Source organism: Physeter macrocephalus, chromosome 20 (genome assembly GCF_002837175.3).
Source record: "Physeter macrocephalus isolate SW-GA chromosome 20, ASM283717v5, whole genome shotgun sequence".
Classification (NCBI taxonomy): domain Eukaryota; kingdom Metazoa; phylum Chordata; class Mammalia; order Artiodactyla; family Physeteridae; genus Physeter; species Physeter macrocephalus.
The window spans coordinates 34,393,365-34,411,540 of record NC_041233.1 but is presented as its reverse complement, the minus strand read 5'-3'; the positions used below and the strand labels follow the sequence as shown (position 1 = coordinate 34,411,540).

The window sequence follows — 18,176 nt, the reverse complement described above, 5'->3', positions numbered from 1 at the left end:
TTACTTTAAAAAAAAAAAAAAAAAACTACAGTGAGGTATCACCTCACACCAGTTAGAATGGGCATCATCAGAAAATCTACAAACAACAAATGCTGGGGAAAGTGTGGAGAAAAGGGAACCCTCTTGCACCATTGGTGGGAATGTATATTGATACAGCCACTATGGAGTAGAGTATGGAGGTTCCTTAAAAAACTAAAAATAGAATTATCATATGACACAGCAATCCCACTCCTGGGCATATATCCAGAGAAAACCACAATTCAAAAAGCCACATGCACCATAGTATTCATTGCAGCACTATTTACAGTAGCCAGGTCATGGAAACAACCTAAATGTCCATCGAGAGATGAATAGATAAAGAAAATGTGATACATATATACAATGGAATATTACTCAGCCTAAAAGGAACAAAATTGGGTCATTTGTAGAGACGTGGATGGACCTAGAGACTGTCATACAGAGTGAAGTAAGTCAGAAAGAGAAAAACAAATATCGTATATTAACTCATATATGTGGAATCTAGAAAAATGGTACCAATGAACTGGTTCGCAAGGCAGAAATAGAGACACAGATGTAGAGAACAAACGTATGGACGCCAAGGGGGGAAAGTGGCGGTGGGGTGGTGGTGTGATGAATTGGGAGATTGGGATTGACATATATACACTAATATGTATAAAATAGTTAACTAATAAGAACCTGCTGTATAAAAAATTACAATAAAAAAATTTTTTAATGACATAGGGAATGATACAATAAAAATAAAAAAAGAAACTCAGAAACGCCTCAGGAGTCGGGTATGCAAGATTAGGGAAATATTTTTCAGTCTTATCAATAGCAGCAAATATTATTAACATTGTTAAATATTTGTACAATTATCACAACATTTGCTTTTATATTCACCATGTTCCCTGATCTTTACCCGGCTCCTAGGAAGCAGATTTTAGTACAACTGCCATGTTATAGGGGAGAGAATGGAGGCCCAGATAGATTGTGTGTCTTAGCAGAAGCCAGACTCAAATCTCAACCTTTGGCTCCAAATTTCATCCTCATTCTTCTCCACCTCATGTCAAGTGCTAATAATAAGTGGAAAAAAAGATGTTAAAAAAAAAAACACAAAAAATATGCTATTTATTCAAGTTCTTTCCTCCAAAAATCTGCACTCTAGGGTATCGGATTGTCTCCACATCCACACTCTGGGCTGGTCTTTATTCTAGATGCTTTGATATTACCTGGTCAACCCCTCAGAGCTGTGATAATTATGCTAGATTATTATATAATTATGCCTGTGCCCTATCACTTTTATAATACTGCCCCCAAACCTCCTCTCCCTTGTCCTTCACTGGTGAAGGATTTCATCAAAAGGGTGAGACCTCTTTTGCTCCCATTTCTCCAGAAGATTTTGGTTGGTCGGTCTTCCCACAAAGCTTTCCTTATGTCTGTTTCCCTGGCATTAGGTAAGGGGGCTCCTTTCACTTTGCTCCCACTCTCAACTCTCTGTCTCCCTCTGGCCTTCTTTGGCAGGAAGTTCTCATTCTCTACCTGTCGACCCCCAAAACATGGGGAGCATCTGAACACTTGTCCTGGCCAAGTGTTCCATTGACTATGAAAAAGGGGGCCAAGCCCTCTCCTTTAACTGCCAGAATCTAGAGTGAACACAGCTGCGACCAAGACACTCACCTTCCACTCCAAATTAGTCTACTCTTAAACTACTTATTTCTATCCTCAAAAGGATTCTTACAGCCCTGAAAAGAAAATAGAAAGGAGAAAAAGGCAAGATTATGCAACCAACTAGTTCTTCCAGTGATCCCAGGACCACTCACTTGGTCATCAGTTTTCCTTTAGGCTAAAGGTTCTGCCAGCCCTTGGCTTGTCCATTCTTCGAGCTTGGCTGGCTGCAAAGAGGAGGGAAGTTTATATTATTAAGCTCCAAAAGTGTCTGAAATTCTCCTTCAATTTCTCCAGCTTCCAGGCTTTCTGGTACCTGTCTTCTGTCCTTCATGTATTTTGAAATGAAAATAGCCCATAGATACAAATATTTACCAACACAGCTGTGGCACTGACTTTGGCTGACACACATGAAAGAGTGCATCAGAAGCTTATCAGGAGCTCACAGCAGCCATGAGAAGGCTGGAGAAGCATGCTGGGTGATAGGCAGAAGTCGAGGCTTGTTTGGAGCGCTGGGAGGCAAAATCCAGGAGGTGGTCACAGAGTAGAAAGTTTCTTGAAGCACTACCGCTGTCATGGATGGACCATCAACCATCTTCTGTCTCTTTATCTCTTTGTTCAGGATTCAGATCCAGTTCTCTTGTCCTTACCTGGGTCATGGTCCTGCCTTTTGGCTGCAGGTAGTCAGGGCACTGCCAAACGGGTATCTAGTGGGGAAGAAGTGATTCCCCCAAGGAAAATAAATCATGGTCTTCTTGGGAAGGGAGAATTGATGCTTGATAGCAGTAAAACAGCCAGTGCCTAATATAACAGTTTAACAACTATTAAAAATAGTTTAATATTCAAGAATAGCAACAAAGCATATAAATGATACAGGGAAAAGAGCAAGGTTGCACAGAGCTGGATCAACCATGCTATAACTTAATTTAAGAAGAGAACTTGGATTTAGTTTGCTAAACATTTTACAGACTGTTGAAGGAGTCAGCGAAAGACATTGTATGCACCATGTTTAGCCTAAGTACAGGCCTGGTACTCTCTAGCCACTTCCCCCAATTTCACCCATCATACTTGCCACCCAGAGGTGTCCCTAACTTGGAGCTAGTCTCCCAGCAACGGTGAGCTGAGCTCTGCTGAGCTTCGGCTTCAGATCACTGGAAGCTTGGCCCTGCCCATGGGGCCATGTCAACGATTTCTGATGTGGCTTCCATTATGACATGACCCACTTCCCATATTGCCTTCCACCCTCAAACCGGTTGGATTTCTTATCCTCAGGTTTCCTCTTGGCCTTGAATGAGTTCCTCATTGTTGTATGGGTTTGTCAGTCTTCTTGTTCTGGGAAAGGTTCTGGGGAAGATAGCAGGTGTCCCACCAGAAACCAAGCCCTGTGTGCTAGTCATGAACTCAACAAAGTTGTGGAGAGAGCAGTGGTCCTGCCTTCTCCACGCCAGGGTGCATTGGGAGCATGGCATGGTCTGCAGAGACAGCTTCCTTGCCTGAGAAAGGCTGGGATGAGACTTAATGGGATGAAACTTAACCAACCCCATGTACTCTCCTATGAGAGGGGAGCTCAGGCCAGTTATTTAGGGTTGCCTCTTCTTGGGGAATATCCTCTCCCACTAGCCTCAGAGGAGCCCAAAGCAGCCACCGGAATGGCCCTTGGATTTGCGTGTCTCCTTCTTTTTTCTTTTGAAAGTACATTCAGGGCTTTTACATTTTGTGGTATTTCTAACAACCCTGCAAGGTGGGCAGGAGACAGGTTTCTCTCTCTGCTATATGGATGTTGACATGAGACAGCCTGTGATGCTGTGTCTTGGAGCAGAGCTTTGACTCGGTATTACTCATGCAGTTTGACAACAGGGAAGCACGAGCAGTGGGCATAACCTTGCCTGGCACATCCGCACTAATACTCCTGAAGATAGGACTGCAGCTTCTAACACCTCACCAAGGGGCCGGCATGGCTCTTCCACGGACACCTGGTTTTGTACCCCAGGTCACTGGGGAGAAACTGAGGAAGTAGATTACATGGTCTTTTTCTTTAAGGAGCTTTCAAGTAGTTTGGCCTCTTTGATTTATTCTGACACTGTAGACAAAATATCAGTGATATTTGTTCTGCTTCTTTTCTTAAGCAAATAGATAATTGAACAAACAAAACAACCTCCTTGACGCCGTGCACCACGTGGAGAAAGAGTCAGGTGTGTGAGGGTCACCTATCTTGGCAGCCTCAAACCCTCATGATACCAGAAAAGTCAGCTGAGCCCTGGGAAGTCTCTTCCCTCACCATCCCATGCCCCCATCCTCATCCAGGACGCCAGCCCCATGAGACTCCAGATGGGGACACGCCCCCTCCCTGGCATCTCTGGAGATTTTGAATGCTGCAGGCTTCCTGTGCTGCCTGTACCGCTCACTGGGGTTATGAATCTGGGAGGCCATTGACCTTCCTGAACCCAAGCCTCCTTTTGCGTAAGGTGGGGTTGATCCCACCAGGTCTTTTGAGCATTGTGAGCACTAAATGGCAAATCCATGGGGCACGTTGGGAGCTCAAGGACCAGTTCCCTTTTATTCCCATGGGAATCCTTCTGCTGTTTCCGCCAGTTGTTCAAAACATCTTCTCCCAAGGCTTGCCTCTGGGTGTGACAGTCGTTCTAAGCAGAGCACGGGCGGGGGTTGGGGGCAGGCGGCAGATGCTGCCAAGTCCTGCTTGCTGGGTCTTTGCTACCTGGGGCCAGTGTCCCAGGCTACTGGTACCCCAGGTAACAGGGCTGGCCATGCAGTTAAGGGGAGGTGGGAGAAATGGGGGCATGCTCACCCAGTGCCCAGCAGGCTGAACAGGCCTGGGGTCTCCAGCCTCCCAGAGTTTTCAGAAAGCCAGTCGGGGCTCCTGTTAGGGCTTGGCCTGACCCTCCTGTGCTTTCCCTGCAGGACAAAGAAGTGAATCTGGAGCAGGTCCATCGGCGCATGAACAGTCTCATGGATGAAGACATTGCTCACAAGCAGATTTCCCCAGCGTCCATTGAGCTCTCGGCCCTGGAGATGGGGGGCCTGGCTCCCAGCCAGGCCTTGGAGCCAGCGCGGGAGTATCAGAACACACAGCTCTCGGTCAGCACCTTCTTGCCGGAGCAAAGCAGCCACGGCACCAGCCGGACACTCTCGTCAGGGCCCAGCAGCAACCTGCCTCTGCCACTGAGCAGTTCGGCCACCATGCCCTCCATGCAGTGCAAACACAGGTCGCCCAATGGGGGGCTGTTCCGCCAGAGCCCCGTGAAGACCCCCATCCCCATGTCCTTCCAGCCCGTGCCTGGAGGCGTCCTTCCGGAGGCCTTGGACACCTCCCACGGCACCTCCATCTGATCGCGCCGCCTGCCCTCCTGCCCACCCGTCCACCCACCCGACCAGCAGAGCTTTTTAATACCAGAAAACAACAACACAAGCCACACACACACGTGCACACACACACAGAGACTCTTTCATTTTTCTTGTATATATGTGTAAATAATGACAGAATGGAGTGGGGTAAAAGTGTATTTTGAATATTCCCAATTTTCGAAGTCAGTAAAAAAAAAAACCACAAAAACTGTATGAATGACTTTGTAAATTTTGTTCTATATGAATAAAAAGGCAAATTACTTGTGATCATTCTGAAGTGCCAAAGAAGCCCCCTGTTCCTGGGCCTTTCTGAGGGCGAGGGCAGGAGGGGCGATCAGATAAGGATGTCCCCTGCTGGCGGAGAGAGGAAGGTAAGCAGCCGGTCCCTTTAGAGGAGCCCCAATTGCTGCTTGCTGCCCTGTCCCATGGTTTCCTGCCATGTTCCTCAGCTCCTGGCCCTTGGTTCCCCTTAGTCCTCTTGGGTAGATAAAGGGTGAGCCTCAAGTCAGCGCTGGTCCGACCCCTGGGTCCCTGTGCTGTAGGGTGATCAACTGTGCCAGTCAGCCTGGGACTGAGGAGGCTCCCGGGACACAGGACAGTCCTGTTGGTCACCCTACTGCATGTCACAGTGTGCTGTGGACCCAAGAGAAGCACCCAGGCCAATGCAACTGACTCTGAGGGCTCTGAGGCTGACATGCTCTAGGGTTATCCTGTTGGCCTTGTTTTTTACTTTCTTTTCCTAACTGGAAGAATCAACAAGTGATGGAATCTGAGAGAAGGAGGGTAGGTCCCATCATTTCCTCTGGAGACTGGGCAGAGGTGGGCTTGGCCTTGCCTGTGGGGATAGGGAGATGTGAGGTGTGATGTGTGGATCAGGTGAGGCAGGGGGATGAGAAGCCAGGTAGGGGGAGGATGTTCCCTTGGATGTGAGACCCGTGGTTTCAGGTCAAAGGATCCTGTTGGAGGAGTGGAGGGAGGTACCCCAGGTGAGCAGACTAGTGCTCTAGGTGATGGGAGTGCCCAGAGTAGATCAAATGGATCATGTTGGTTCAGGTAAGAGGAAGCCTTAGCTCTGAGAGAAAGAACAGCGTAACTTTGTGTGATGTGGAGACAAGTAATTCCCAGCTCCCAGGGAAGTAGCCCCAAAAGTAAAAGAATGTCTCTGGGTCTTAAACACTGCAGGCAGTCTGCCAAACAGGGCCGGAGCCCAGCCTGAGCCCTCATACCCTGCTTTGCCACCTTCTCCAGACCAGAAACCCTCAAGCTGTGATGTAGCCCATAACAGGGGCCCTCCTGGCTGATGGCATCATATAGTCTCTGAGATCCACAGGCCTATCCTTGAGCTGGTGAACCTGCTAGGAAACTCTGTTTCTTAAGCCGAAGACAACCTGACAGCCCTGCCTCCCTCCATTGCCCTTTTTGGGGCAATTAAACTATAGAACCAGAGAGGGAAAAAACAAAAACAAAGCAAAACACTAGGGGCAGAGTAATTCGAGTACTGTGAGCTGTACCTTCAAGCTCTTCTTCTGAAGACAAAGGTGATTCTGCTTTTCTAACCTGCCAGAATGTGGTGAATGCAGCCTACATCTGGCACCAAAAAGGGTGGGGCTCCCTTTCCCAGCAGTAATCAGGGGGCTAAGAGCTCAGATCTGTGGTCGTGGAGAAATACAAAGTCCTATTGATTGCCTCTCTTATAGCACTGTGGAGTTACTCCAGAGATGTATTTATGAGGGTGATAACTAGCTTGGGATTGATTTCTTTCCCAAAGTCCTGCATGATATGATTGAGCAGTAAGGAGCAGCTGCATCACACAGTCAGCTAAAAACACTCTGGGGAGGAGAGTGTTTATAATTATGTTATTTATCTGTGGATTCTGAGAATGGCCTGATATTCATGCTACCAAGGAGATCCATTGACATTTCTCCAATCACAGCGTGTAGAGCCCAGACCTGGGTGCACGCAGATGAGGAAGCTTAGGTGGGCAATGTTTACCCTGAGGAAGGATGGGCTTCATTTTCTTTCCATCAGCACTTTGAGGGGTCCTGCCCTGGATGGTCAAGTTTTCATATATATTTCTCTATTTTTTTAATCAAATTCTGGTCTCACTGCCTTATCTCACACCCAAGTCTGTTTTTTTTCGGTTTTGTTTTTGTTTTTCTCCCTGAAATGGCCTGTCTTCTGGGGTGTACCATGGGTATCTTCTTGGACAGTTTGCTTTGAATGGGTGTCAGGGAGAGGTGAGAGATTGTGTGTGTGTGTGTGTGTGTGTGTGTGTGTGAGAGAGAGAGAGTCCTGCCCTGGATGGTCAAGTTTTCATATATATTTCTCTATTTTTTTAATCAAATTCTGGTCTCACTGCCTTATCTCACACCCAAGTCTGTTTTTTTTCGGTTTTGTTTTTGTTTTTCTCCCTGAAATGGCCTGTCTTCTGGGGTGTACCATGGGTATCTTCTTGGACGGTTTGCTTTGAATGGGTGTCAGGGAGGGGAGAGAGTTTGTGTGTGTGTGTGTGTGTGTGTGTGTGTGAGAGAGAGAGAGAGAGAGAGAGAGAGAGAGAGAGAGGATGAGAGCAAGTGGATCTTTGAGGGAAAGGTATTTTGCTGATAAAAAAATATTAACACCTCATGGTGTTATTCTTTGCCATGTTTATGTTGTTTTTTAAAATTTCCTATCCTTGGCATGAGGGGAAATGATTGATATTCAAGCAAATTCTCTAGAAAAAAATTCTTCCCAACTCAGATTTCTGTGTCAGCTCAGAATGTATCTTTTTTTCACGCTTTGCTCTTTGGATTTATAACTCTGTTTAGACTATTCCATACATTTTAGGTATATTTTGTGCCTTCAGACACTGCAAATAATAATCAGCATTTGGATTAAAGTTGTTTAATAATAAAACTTGACTTTGCTCCCTATCCTCTTCTTCTGTGGGGGAAGAAATGCTATCTGCTTGTTCCTGGGCAGCAGCTGGATTCTGTCCCATTGGCGTGGACTGTTGTGAGTGAAACTTCGTAGGCCAAGTGGGTCTCAGACACGCCTAGGGGTGGAGGCATGCCCTCCTCACCCAGTGTGTATACAGAGCACCCTCACACCGACTGGGGAGCAATGTGAGAGCAGGCTGAGAAGTCATCCTAATCTTTGGTTAACCTAACAGCTTCCTGTGATACGTGACTTCTTGGAAAACTCCTTGGAGAAAATTGGGCCACACTTCATAGGGAAGTGTTCCCATGGCCTTGTCGAATGAACATCCTTTTAAGAGTTGGGTGGCTTTGTTTCTTCCCTCATCTCTACATCCACTCTGACCTTGGAGAAGTTGCTTCCTTGTGCTTTGGCCTTCGGGCTAAGGGTCTGTCATTCTTTGAGGACCCACAGCTTGGCTTCTCAATATTTGGCCCTCAGAGGGTCTGTGGGTACCATTTTTCAGTGAACATCCATATGCCCAGTCATCTCTACGGCCCCAGGATCACCAGCCTGGGCCCTGGACCTCCAGATTCATATGCTCTCCAGACCTATCTTTTGCATCACAAGGTTCCCCTCTGACTTTTAGGCCTTTGCAGGAGAAACAGCTCCACTGCCAGCCTTGGGCCAAAGAGGACTGACCTGAGGAGTTTGGTCTTCATGATCAAGTTTTCAACTTTTAGGCACTGAAAGGAGCCTGTCTGGCCCTTCCCCTTCTGTCCCCGCACCAATGAGAGGCTTCTCCAATGTTGGGTGCAGGCTCCAAAGGCTGGGGGCAGGGAGTCAGAGAACCCTCAGGCATTCCCAGGTCATCTGGACAGACAGATGGATCTGGACAGGAATCCCAAAGGGTTCTATTTTCTTAAGAAAAAGCTGCTCAGTTCCTAAATTCTAGATCCTTCTAAATCTTGCCAAGGTGAAATGAATTCCATACTTAATCTTGTCTTTTCAAGTGCTGAAAGAAGACAAAGGACACATCAAGGAAGGAAAGACCACTGACCCTAAAGGCCATGAACACATGGAAGGAATATTCCGTTCCTCTGGTCTGTGCCTTCTCATTTTATCATCATAGGGGTGGGCAAGGTCCCATGGAGAACCTGGGTCTCTGTGTGACAATATGCTTCCAAGACTAACGGGTTACTTACTCACGGGCCTCTGCCTTCATTGCAGGAAACTTTCTAGAGAAACTCACCCTTCACTCCCACAGGTGAGCGCTCATGAATTAGCATCTATGTCTTAACAAAAGCTTTGTTTTGCTCTCCTAGCTTTGGCAACACAAGATTAGATAAAATTTCAAAATATTTTAACTGACCTTCCCTGGTTATGAACACAATAAAAGAGACAGAATTTCTGTTCCTAATGTGACATGTTTTACATCTAAAATATTATTTTATTTCATACCATTAGTTGCTTTTAATAAATGAAATTATGCTTGATCCTTATTACTCTTACCCTTCATACCAGGAAACTTCAGATAGGTAACAATTTCCTGTGCCAATAACTTTAATTATTGTCTTTTTTTCCCTCCCATTGGTATATAGTCAGAGGGATTATTTATGAGAGAAGTGCACACGTTCCAGATAAATCAGGTGAACTAATAGTCACCTCCTACAAGGGAGGAAGGGACAATTGTCAATGATGTCAGACCCTCCCTCTAGCTTTCATTTTCTGACCTTGGAACTTGATATTGGGTGCTGAGCTCCAGAGAAAGGAGAGGGTCTCTCCACAGCAAGAAAGAACTTCTGCTACAGAAATTTGCAATGGTCAATGGCCAGGATCTGGAAGAGGGAACACCAGGGTGAACAATCAAATGTGTCTCTGGGAGGGCTCAGTTGCTGGCAGATTCAAGCATACAGTTGCTAGGGACAACCAGGTATCCAAGTTCAGAGGGAAACAAAATAGCCACCAACACACTGAGACTTATCAACAAACACAATAAGGGTACACAGGCACATGTACACATATACACATGCTCATGCATGGACACTGAGGTCCATGCACACACACTCACCATTGCAGGCACAGGCATATAGAGTTTAAAAGCACACAGCAATGCACTTCGGTGATGGAAGCAGGTCCTGCTCCTCAGATCTAGGAAACAGAGTCCAGGGAAGAAAGAGGCTATTTCAGAGCTTTTCTACCCAGTGCACAGTCTCAATGCAACCATCGGCCAAGTGGTGTTCTGCAATCAGCCGCTGTGGAGGGAGATGCATTTCCTGCAAAGTGGCCTCTCTCTGGCCAGGTGGCCCAGTGTGCAGTGAACTGTAACCAAACCATTATTCTGAAATCCTTCGGATTTTCAACCCCAGTCCTTGAAATATGCAAAGAAATCTCAAGCATTCTCCAAGGCATCTAATTGTTTCCATGTAAGAATAGACATGAGGTATAGGCAGACCTCAGAGATACTGCAGGTTTGGTTCCAGACCACTGCACTAAAGTGACTATCACAATAAAACAAGTCACACGAATTTCCCATTGCATATAAAAGTTATGTTTACACTATAGTCTACTAAATGTGCAATAGCATTATGTCTAAGAAAGCAATGTACATACCTTAATTAAAAAATACTTTATTGCTAAAACATGCTAACCATCATCTGAGGCTTCAGGGAGTCATAACATCAAAGTGCAATAGTGACATCAAAGATCACTGATCACAGATCACTCTAACAAATACAATAATGATGACAAAATTTGAAATATTGTGAGAATTACCAAAATGTGACACAGAGACGCAAAGTAAGCAAATGCTGTTGGGAAAATGGTGCCAACAGACGTGTTTGACACAGGGATGCCACAAACTTTTAATTCCTAGCCAATGCAATATCTGCAAAGTGCAATAAAGTTAAGTGAAATACAATAAAACGAGGCCTGCCTGTATAGTGTTTCAGGGACTGTACTCTACCCTTTGCATACAAATGCCTTTTCGTTCTCAGATCAGCGCTGCGAAGTAAAAATTATTATCCAAAATTTGTGGAAAGGGAAGGTGAGACTCAAAAAGGCATGGTCCCCAAGCTGGTAAGTGATAGTGCTGGGATGCCTATTTCCTCGTCTGAGTCTCGAGCACACGTTCCTGCCAGCGCAGCTGGCTCTCCCTCGGTAGGGAGCCCACCTGCTGTCTCTCAGCCGCTGGACCCGTGCTGGCCTTCTCTGTCCCAAGGTATGGGGGAGCTGGCCCCGCAAGGTCCCTCAGCTTCTGCATCTGCTGCTTCCTCTCCAGTGGCCTCAGGTGTGTTGGTGAGTATCTGCTTTTGCACCCCTGCTGTGGACATGGCTAGCCTGGGCTAACAGGGTTATTCCTGCCCACTGAGTCTAGGCCAGGTACCTGCTCCTTTAAAGAGCCCTGAACCAGGCAGGGAATCAGAGTCTGCCAGATTCACTCAGAAGATGGGCTGCTTCCCGAGGGTATCTCTTCTCCCAAAAGCCCCTCCTTCTACAGAAAGCAAACTGTATACCAGGCCAAGGGAAGCTCCAGGGCTGACTTGTGCTCTAAAGCACTTTAGGATTCTCCCCAGAGCAGGAATTCCTCCCTCCCCTGAAGTCCCTGGATAGATCTCAGAGGTGCCTGACAACCTTCTAAAAACTGTTTGTCAAATTGTTGAGTTACTTTGTGTATGTGTGCATGCTTTTCAGAAACAGGGTCCATATCTTCTAGGATATTCTTAAAAATTATCTTATAAAAACTCTAAGACACTGCCTGTAAGAGATGGAATTCAGGCAAGCCCTTGTGTCCCACTCTCACAATGCCAGTGTTTGGGTGTGATGGCAAGTTGGTGGCAAGTTAGTACCCGTCTGAGGGGGGAAAGAATTACAGAACTGTAGCCAGAGGAAAGAGTGTGGGAAATACACTGTGTCTAGGACCCTTGGGACTTTAACCCAGAGGCTGAGAAGTCCCACTGGCAGGGCACACTAGAAACTGCAGGATGCAGGGGCCATGGGGCGATGCTGATGCTGTAATCCTGGTGCACAGGAAGGTGGTCCAGACAAGGCAAAGGAACAGCTATTGAAACTGGCCAAGAGTGGGCTGGAATCCTACTTCTGGCACATATTAGTTGTGACCTCTTGAGTACAGTGGGGTTTTTTTTGTTGTTGCTGTTTTTAACTTCTTTGAGTCTCGCTGCTTTATTCATATATTGATGATGATAATATCTGTCTCATTGTCTTTTGTGAGAATTCCATAGTTAGTAATCATATGGATAGCTGGAAGTTTTTGAGTGTTTGCTACGTGCCAAAGCTTTCTCTGTATCATCTCATTTGTTCCTGTTATTATCGCGCATTATAGCTACCGAGGAGAATGACGCTCAGAGTTCAGTGACTTGCTTATCTGGTGGAGCAGGGATGTGACATCCAGGCAATCTGAGTGCAGAGCCCATGCTGTTACTCATGATCAAATATTAACACTTTACACTGAAACTGTTAGCACAGGGCCTGGGACATATCAACACGTATTTGCCTATGCCTGGCTCCCTGGGGGATGGAACAGAGAGAAGGGATCAGTGTCCCTTAGACCTCAAGCTAGGCAACTGCTGAGTGTCACTAAAATAAGCAAGACCTGGATTTTCATTTTGTTTCTGGACTTTTCAGCTCTGGATTTAAGGTGAGGAGACTAAATGTGTAGAGCTCTCTGTGACCTAACACGGCTAGAATGAAGATTTTCCAGTTCATAAGCTCCCCTCTTCTGATACCTGAGTCTCCTGTCGAACCTACGCAGAGGCTGACAAGCAAGGCCACGCTTACCTTTGCTTCATGGAGGTCAGATTACTTTCTTCTGCATTAAGGTAGAGCCAAATGAACCTCTATGGAAGGCAGCATGACTTCACACTCATATAAGTACAAACTGAGGATCAAACGGATCTGGCTTAAATTCTGGTCTTTGTCACTCACCAGATGAGTATCCTTGGTCCCATCACTGTCATTCCAAGCCCCTGTTGTGTCCTTTCACCTGTAAAATGGGTCCTGAGTCCTGATCGGTTGTGAGGATCAGTGATAAAGCATCTGCACAAATAAAGTCTCATAAATGGCAGCTCTTGGGGGTGATTTGCATACCTACATCATCCCACTTCTCGGTGGGAACTGCTCAGCCTCGGAGCTGAGCCAAGCATCTCATTCATAGTGTTCACATATGGAACACTTCCATTCAGCTTGGGCAGCAGGCAAAGTTGCCTTCCAGGTCAAAGAAAAGCAACATTTCCATTTTCACCCCTAGGACTGGGACACTTGCCCTATGCCCCAGCCCTGTCCCACTGGGAGCTGACAGTGGCTGCAGCCTTCACCTGTTCCCGAGACCCGCTCAGGTAATAACTCTGATGGTTCCCAGAAAGCAAATGAAAAGCAGCCTGGCTCACCTAAAGTGGCATGAATTGACTGGGAGCTGTTCACTCAGTGCCCTGACTTCTATATGTGCTCATCATGAAATGCAGATGAGAGAAGAAGCAGGCTGTGGGAAGCACCAGCCTCCAAAGCTGTAGAGGCACTGAGTCCTGGGGAATATAGTTTCAGGGGTGAGGTGCATAGTCACATATTCCATAAAACCCCAGATCTTCGGGGGCTTCCTGGGGTGATGGCTCTTTTCTTCTGAGGTAGGACCTAACTCCCTTGTGTCTTATGAAAAAAATAGATGCATGAGTATGTGTGCTGAGATCATTTCACATTTACTCTGTCTGTACCTGCTTTTCAGTTTCTGCCACTACCTTAGGTGTGAAGCTCACAGTGGATGAATCTTCTTTGATCAGCATCTGGACAAGCTATGTTACCTCAGGTAGAAGGTGCCTCTCGATTCAGGAGAAAAGCAGGCTACCAGTCAGTAAGGATCCTGCCCAGGAGGAAAGAGAGGGCACATTGAAGCTGGGGAATTTGAGGAGGGGGACCATTCAGAAAGATGTACGTGGGTCGTGAAAGCCACAAGGATAGTGGAGAAGGCTGTAGTTAGAAGGAGCAGCACACTCTTACCCCCTCATGGCCTGAAAGGACAGGGGGAGAAAGCATGTCTTCTAACTGGGAGAGAGGAGGTGTGGAATGGGCTGCCTGAGTCCATCTCCAAGGGGTGACCCCACAAGGAGCCAGAGCGGGGAACACATACTCTGACTTCATTGGGCCTGCCACCTCCTAATCTGCTAATCCCAAGAGCAGAGGGCAGGGAGCCCACCAAGACAGTTCACACTAGCCACCCTCCTGGGGCACAGAGCAGGGTGGAGGAGGATGAATGGCTATGGTAAGGGGGAGAAATAAAAGATATTTAATATTCAGGATCCAGAGGAGGAAAAAGGGGAGTCACGTGGAATATATGCCTATCATGTTCTAGGAGAAGTAACTCATTTCTTACCTTGGAAAATCAAGAAATCTCTTTTTGACAAATGAGGTAAAAGAGACTCAGAATAATTAAGTGGTTTGCTCAAGGTGGTCCAGCTAGTCTGTCAGCCTAGACAGAAGCTGTGTTCTTTCCACCCTAGATTGCCCCCCGTGTTCAGAAGATGTAGACGTGAGATACTGTCAGGCAGAGGGCCACCTTCCCAGATCTGGGGCGCAGCCATCACGGATTGCAAGCTTGTGGGTGAGCTAGGCAGAGTGGAGTATGTGACATTTGTGGAGAAAACACTCATTTCCCTTTTCACCGCTGAGGCAGAGTGACTGTATCCCTCAGAACTCTAGTTGTTGGAGACCACTCTTCTGAATGGATTCCCAAATAATGCTGAGGTGGGGAACTACAGAGGAGGCAGTGAATTGCAATCAGAAAGGCATGGTTTTGAAGTCAAATTCTGCTATTTTCTTGCTATATGACCATGAGTAAGTCACTTAACCCCCCTGAGTATCAGCTTCCACATCTGTGAAATCTATACACTGAGGGCAGCAATCCCATCTCAAAGGATGAAATAATAAAACTTGGAATAAAACATCTAGTACCAGCGTGATTGGCTAGTACATAGCAAGTACTTAATCAGTGATGAACATCGTTAGTGTAGGAAATATGGTCACAAAGGGCTCAACTGACTACAAGGGCACAGTTTGAAAATATACTTTTTTAAAAAATTATAAAATACACCAGAAAAGTGCACAAATCATAAGTGTACAGCTTGATTCATTTCTAACAAGGTGAGCACTCTCGTGTAGCCACCGGCCAAAACAGGAACAGAACATTACCACCTCCCCAATGGACACCTCTGGAACCCCAAAGGTAACCATGCCTCCCAGTTCTATAGCCACTGATTAATTTCATATATTTTTGAAATACGTACAGATAGAATCAATTAACCTTTTTTTGGCCTGGCTTTTTTTTTTTTTTTTCATTCAACATTGGCTTTAGAGATTTCTCTACATTTCTATGTGAAGTTCATTTTCATTGCTATAGAGGATTTAATTATCTGAATATCACAATTTATGTAGTCTACTGTTGATAGACTTTTGGTTTGTTTTCATTTGATGATATTATTACAAATAGTGTCCCTAGGAACATTTTTTTGTTCATGATTTGAGGCAAATTTATGTATGCCTTTCTGTTGGAGTGCTGGTTCAAAGATATGCATCAGTTGGACTTTACGTACATACTGCTAAAAAGTTTTCAGAAACAGTTGTGCTGATTTCTGCACTTTACCTGTGATGTTTGAGAGTTGCAAGTATTGTAAATCCTCACCAACACTAGTACTTTCAGATATTTTAATTGCAGTCATTCTAGTGGGAATGTAGTATGCCAAACTGTGGATTTCATTTGCATGCTCCTGTTGACTAATGAGACTGAGCCTTTACATATGCTTGTCCGAATATCTGCTTTTGTGAAATGCCTCTTTTGTTGAACGGAAGTTCTTAATTTAAATGTAAGTTCATGTATCAACTTTTCTCTTACCCTCAGTGCTCAACTTGTCCTGTTTCTGAACGCTTTACCTAACCCAGGCCAGGGACGGTTTGGTTTTCACATTTACATCTACAATCCTCCTGGACTTAACTTTCGAGAAATGTATTTTAAATACATTTTTAAAAACACAGATATTGGATTATTCCAGCACCACGCATTGGAAAAAAGTCCCGTTGCCATCACCATTGCACTGCCATGTTTATCATAAATCAAGTGAGCTTGTATGTGTTGGCCTGTCTTCATATTCTGTTCTGATGGCCTATCTGTCCATTTTCACTAAGATCCCACTGCCTTAATTACTGCAGCCTTGTAATCAGTTGTGATATCTGGTAATTTAAGTCAGTCCTTTGCATTTACACATCAATTTTGGAATCACTATCCTATTTTCCACAAAATTCCTCAACATTTTGACTGAAACTGCATTGAATCCAGAAATAAATCTGGGGAAAATTGACACCTCTCCATTCCTTACTTTCAGCTTTTCTGTGTGCTTATATTTACGGTGTGACATCTGTAAGCAGATTAAAGTTCTGTGTAAATGTGTGTGTGTGGGGGGTGGAAGGGTCTGTGTTTAATTTGGTATATTTCTTAAAATCTTTAATTGTAGTAATTAGTCCATTTGCATTCAATGTACTTGCTGATTCATTTGGGTTAGATCTACAATCTTATTTATTTATTTTTCTATGTGTCCCTCTGGTTCTATGTTAATTATCTTCTTTTTTGGCCTACTTTGTAGTCAAAATAATGCTTTGTCATTCAATATCTTTGTCTCTGCTAGCATGTTGGTTATACATTCTTATATCCTCTAAATTCTTAAAGGAATTACCCTAAAGATATAAATATGTATTTTTACCGTGTCCAAGACAAAGTCAGCACCTTAAAACACTTTAAATCAATTTATTATTTTATTTCCCACCTTGTATTATTTTAATTCTACATATATTTTTGACAAGGGCCAGGAGAGGTGGTAAACATTTACCAAACAGAAGTACGTGCAGGGCACCATGTTCTTCTGGGGATGGAGAGATGCATAGAAATTCCTACGGAGATTTCAAAGTATACTGTGGTGAGACTATAATGAGGATGACCTGACATCCTCATCTGCCAGAGACTGTCCCAGTTTATGCTTATTGTTCTAACAGAGTTACTAATACACTTCAATTAGAGGGGTAAATTATGTGGTCACTTTAGCTATCATGAATGTGGGATGCTGAGTTCTTTGTGGCTGGAAACTGGAAACTGGTGGAGGGCCTGGAAGAGGAAGTCAGGGATAAGCTCTGAAGGGCCAAAGCAGTTTGCACTTCTGAGAAAGTGCTTCCCAGGTAATGAGGAGCCACCAGGGAACTTAAGCAGTTAAAAGTCAACCCTGGGGGTGTTGACTTTTTCCTAAGGCTCTGTCTAGCAGTGGATGAAGTGGTAGGATGGGAACAAAAGGTAGCAGGATCCTGAGGAGGTGCTGGCCATAGCTCAGAGAGTGAGAACAGTATTCTGAGCTGAGGCAGCAGCAGGGGAGGATGGAAAGGACAGAGATGGATTTGAGAAACATTACCCTTCATTTCTTATTATTGTTGCACCTGTTCAGTGACACCTGTACCCTGAATAAACCCAACCACCTGTTTTCTCTATTCCTACACCCAGACAGTGGAGCACAGGTGACGTAAGGTGCACAGCAGAGCAGATCGCTGTCCCTATAAATTCATGATCACTAGTCTCAAGGAGACCTGAAAATTCTACGAGGACCATCTGACCAATTCAATCTTCATTTTCCCCAGAAACTGTTCACATTTTAGAAATGCATGGTTTCTGAACACTTAGAGGGGTGGGACAGGGAGGGTGGGAGGGAGGGAGATGCAAGAGGGAAGACATATGGGAACATATGTATATGTATAACTGATTCACTTTGTTATAAAGCAGAAACTAACACACCATTGTAAAGCAATTATACTCCAATAAAGATGTTTAAAAAAAAGAAATGCATGAACATGCCTTCTCTCCCCTCACTCAACATTTTTAAAATTAAACTTAAAATTTTTTTGATATAATTATAGACTATGTAGTTGTTAGAAATAATACAAAGAGATCCAATGACCCTTTAGTCAGTTTCCTCTAATGGTGACATGTTGCAAAACTATATAGTACAACATCACACCCAGGATACAGACATCAGTACAGCCAAAATAGAACACATTTTCACCATCACAGGACTCTTCATATTGTTCTTGAAGAGAACAATAGCCACAGCTATTGGTAGCTGGTAGGCTGGGCTGTATCTAGGGGCGTGTCCCAAGGTGGCCAGGCAAGAAAGTCTTTAGGCAGCCCGTCCGCTGATGGCTAGCCACATCCACTT

At 45.1% G+C, this 18,176-nt stretch overlaps 1 protein-coding gene across 1 annotated transcript in view; it reads left to right on the top strand.

Moving 5' to 3' along the window:
• The window catches only part of GRID1 (glutamate ionotropic receptor delta type subunit 1), a 704,191-nt gene extending 699,082 nt beyond the window's left edge, over nucleotides 1–5,109 (top strand). Inside the window, exon 16 of the mRNA XM_024132152.3 lies at nucleotides 4,585–5,109. Coding sequence (XP_023987920.1) covers nucleotides 4,585–5,013 — 429 coding nt within the window. The 3' untranslated portion in view covers nucleotides 5,014–5,109. The remainder of the gene's footprint in view (nucleotides 1–4,584) is intronic.
• The last annotated feature ends 13,067 nt before the right edge of the window (nucleotides 5,110–18,176 follow it).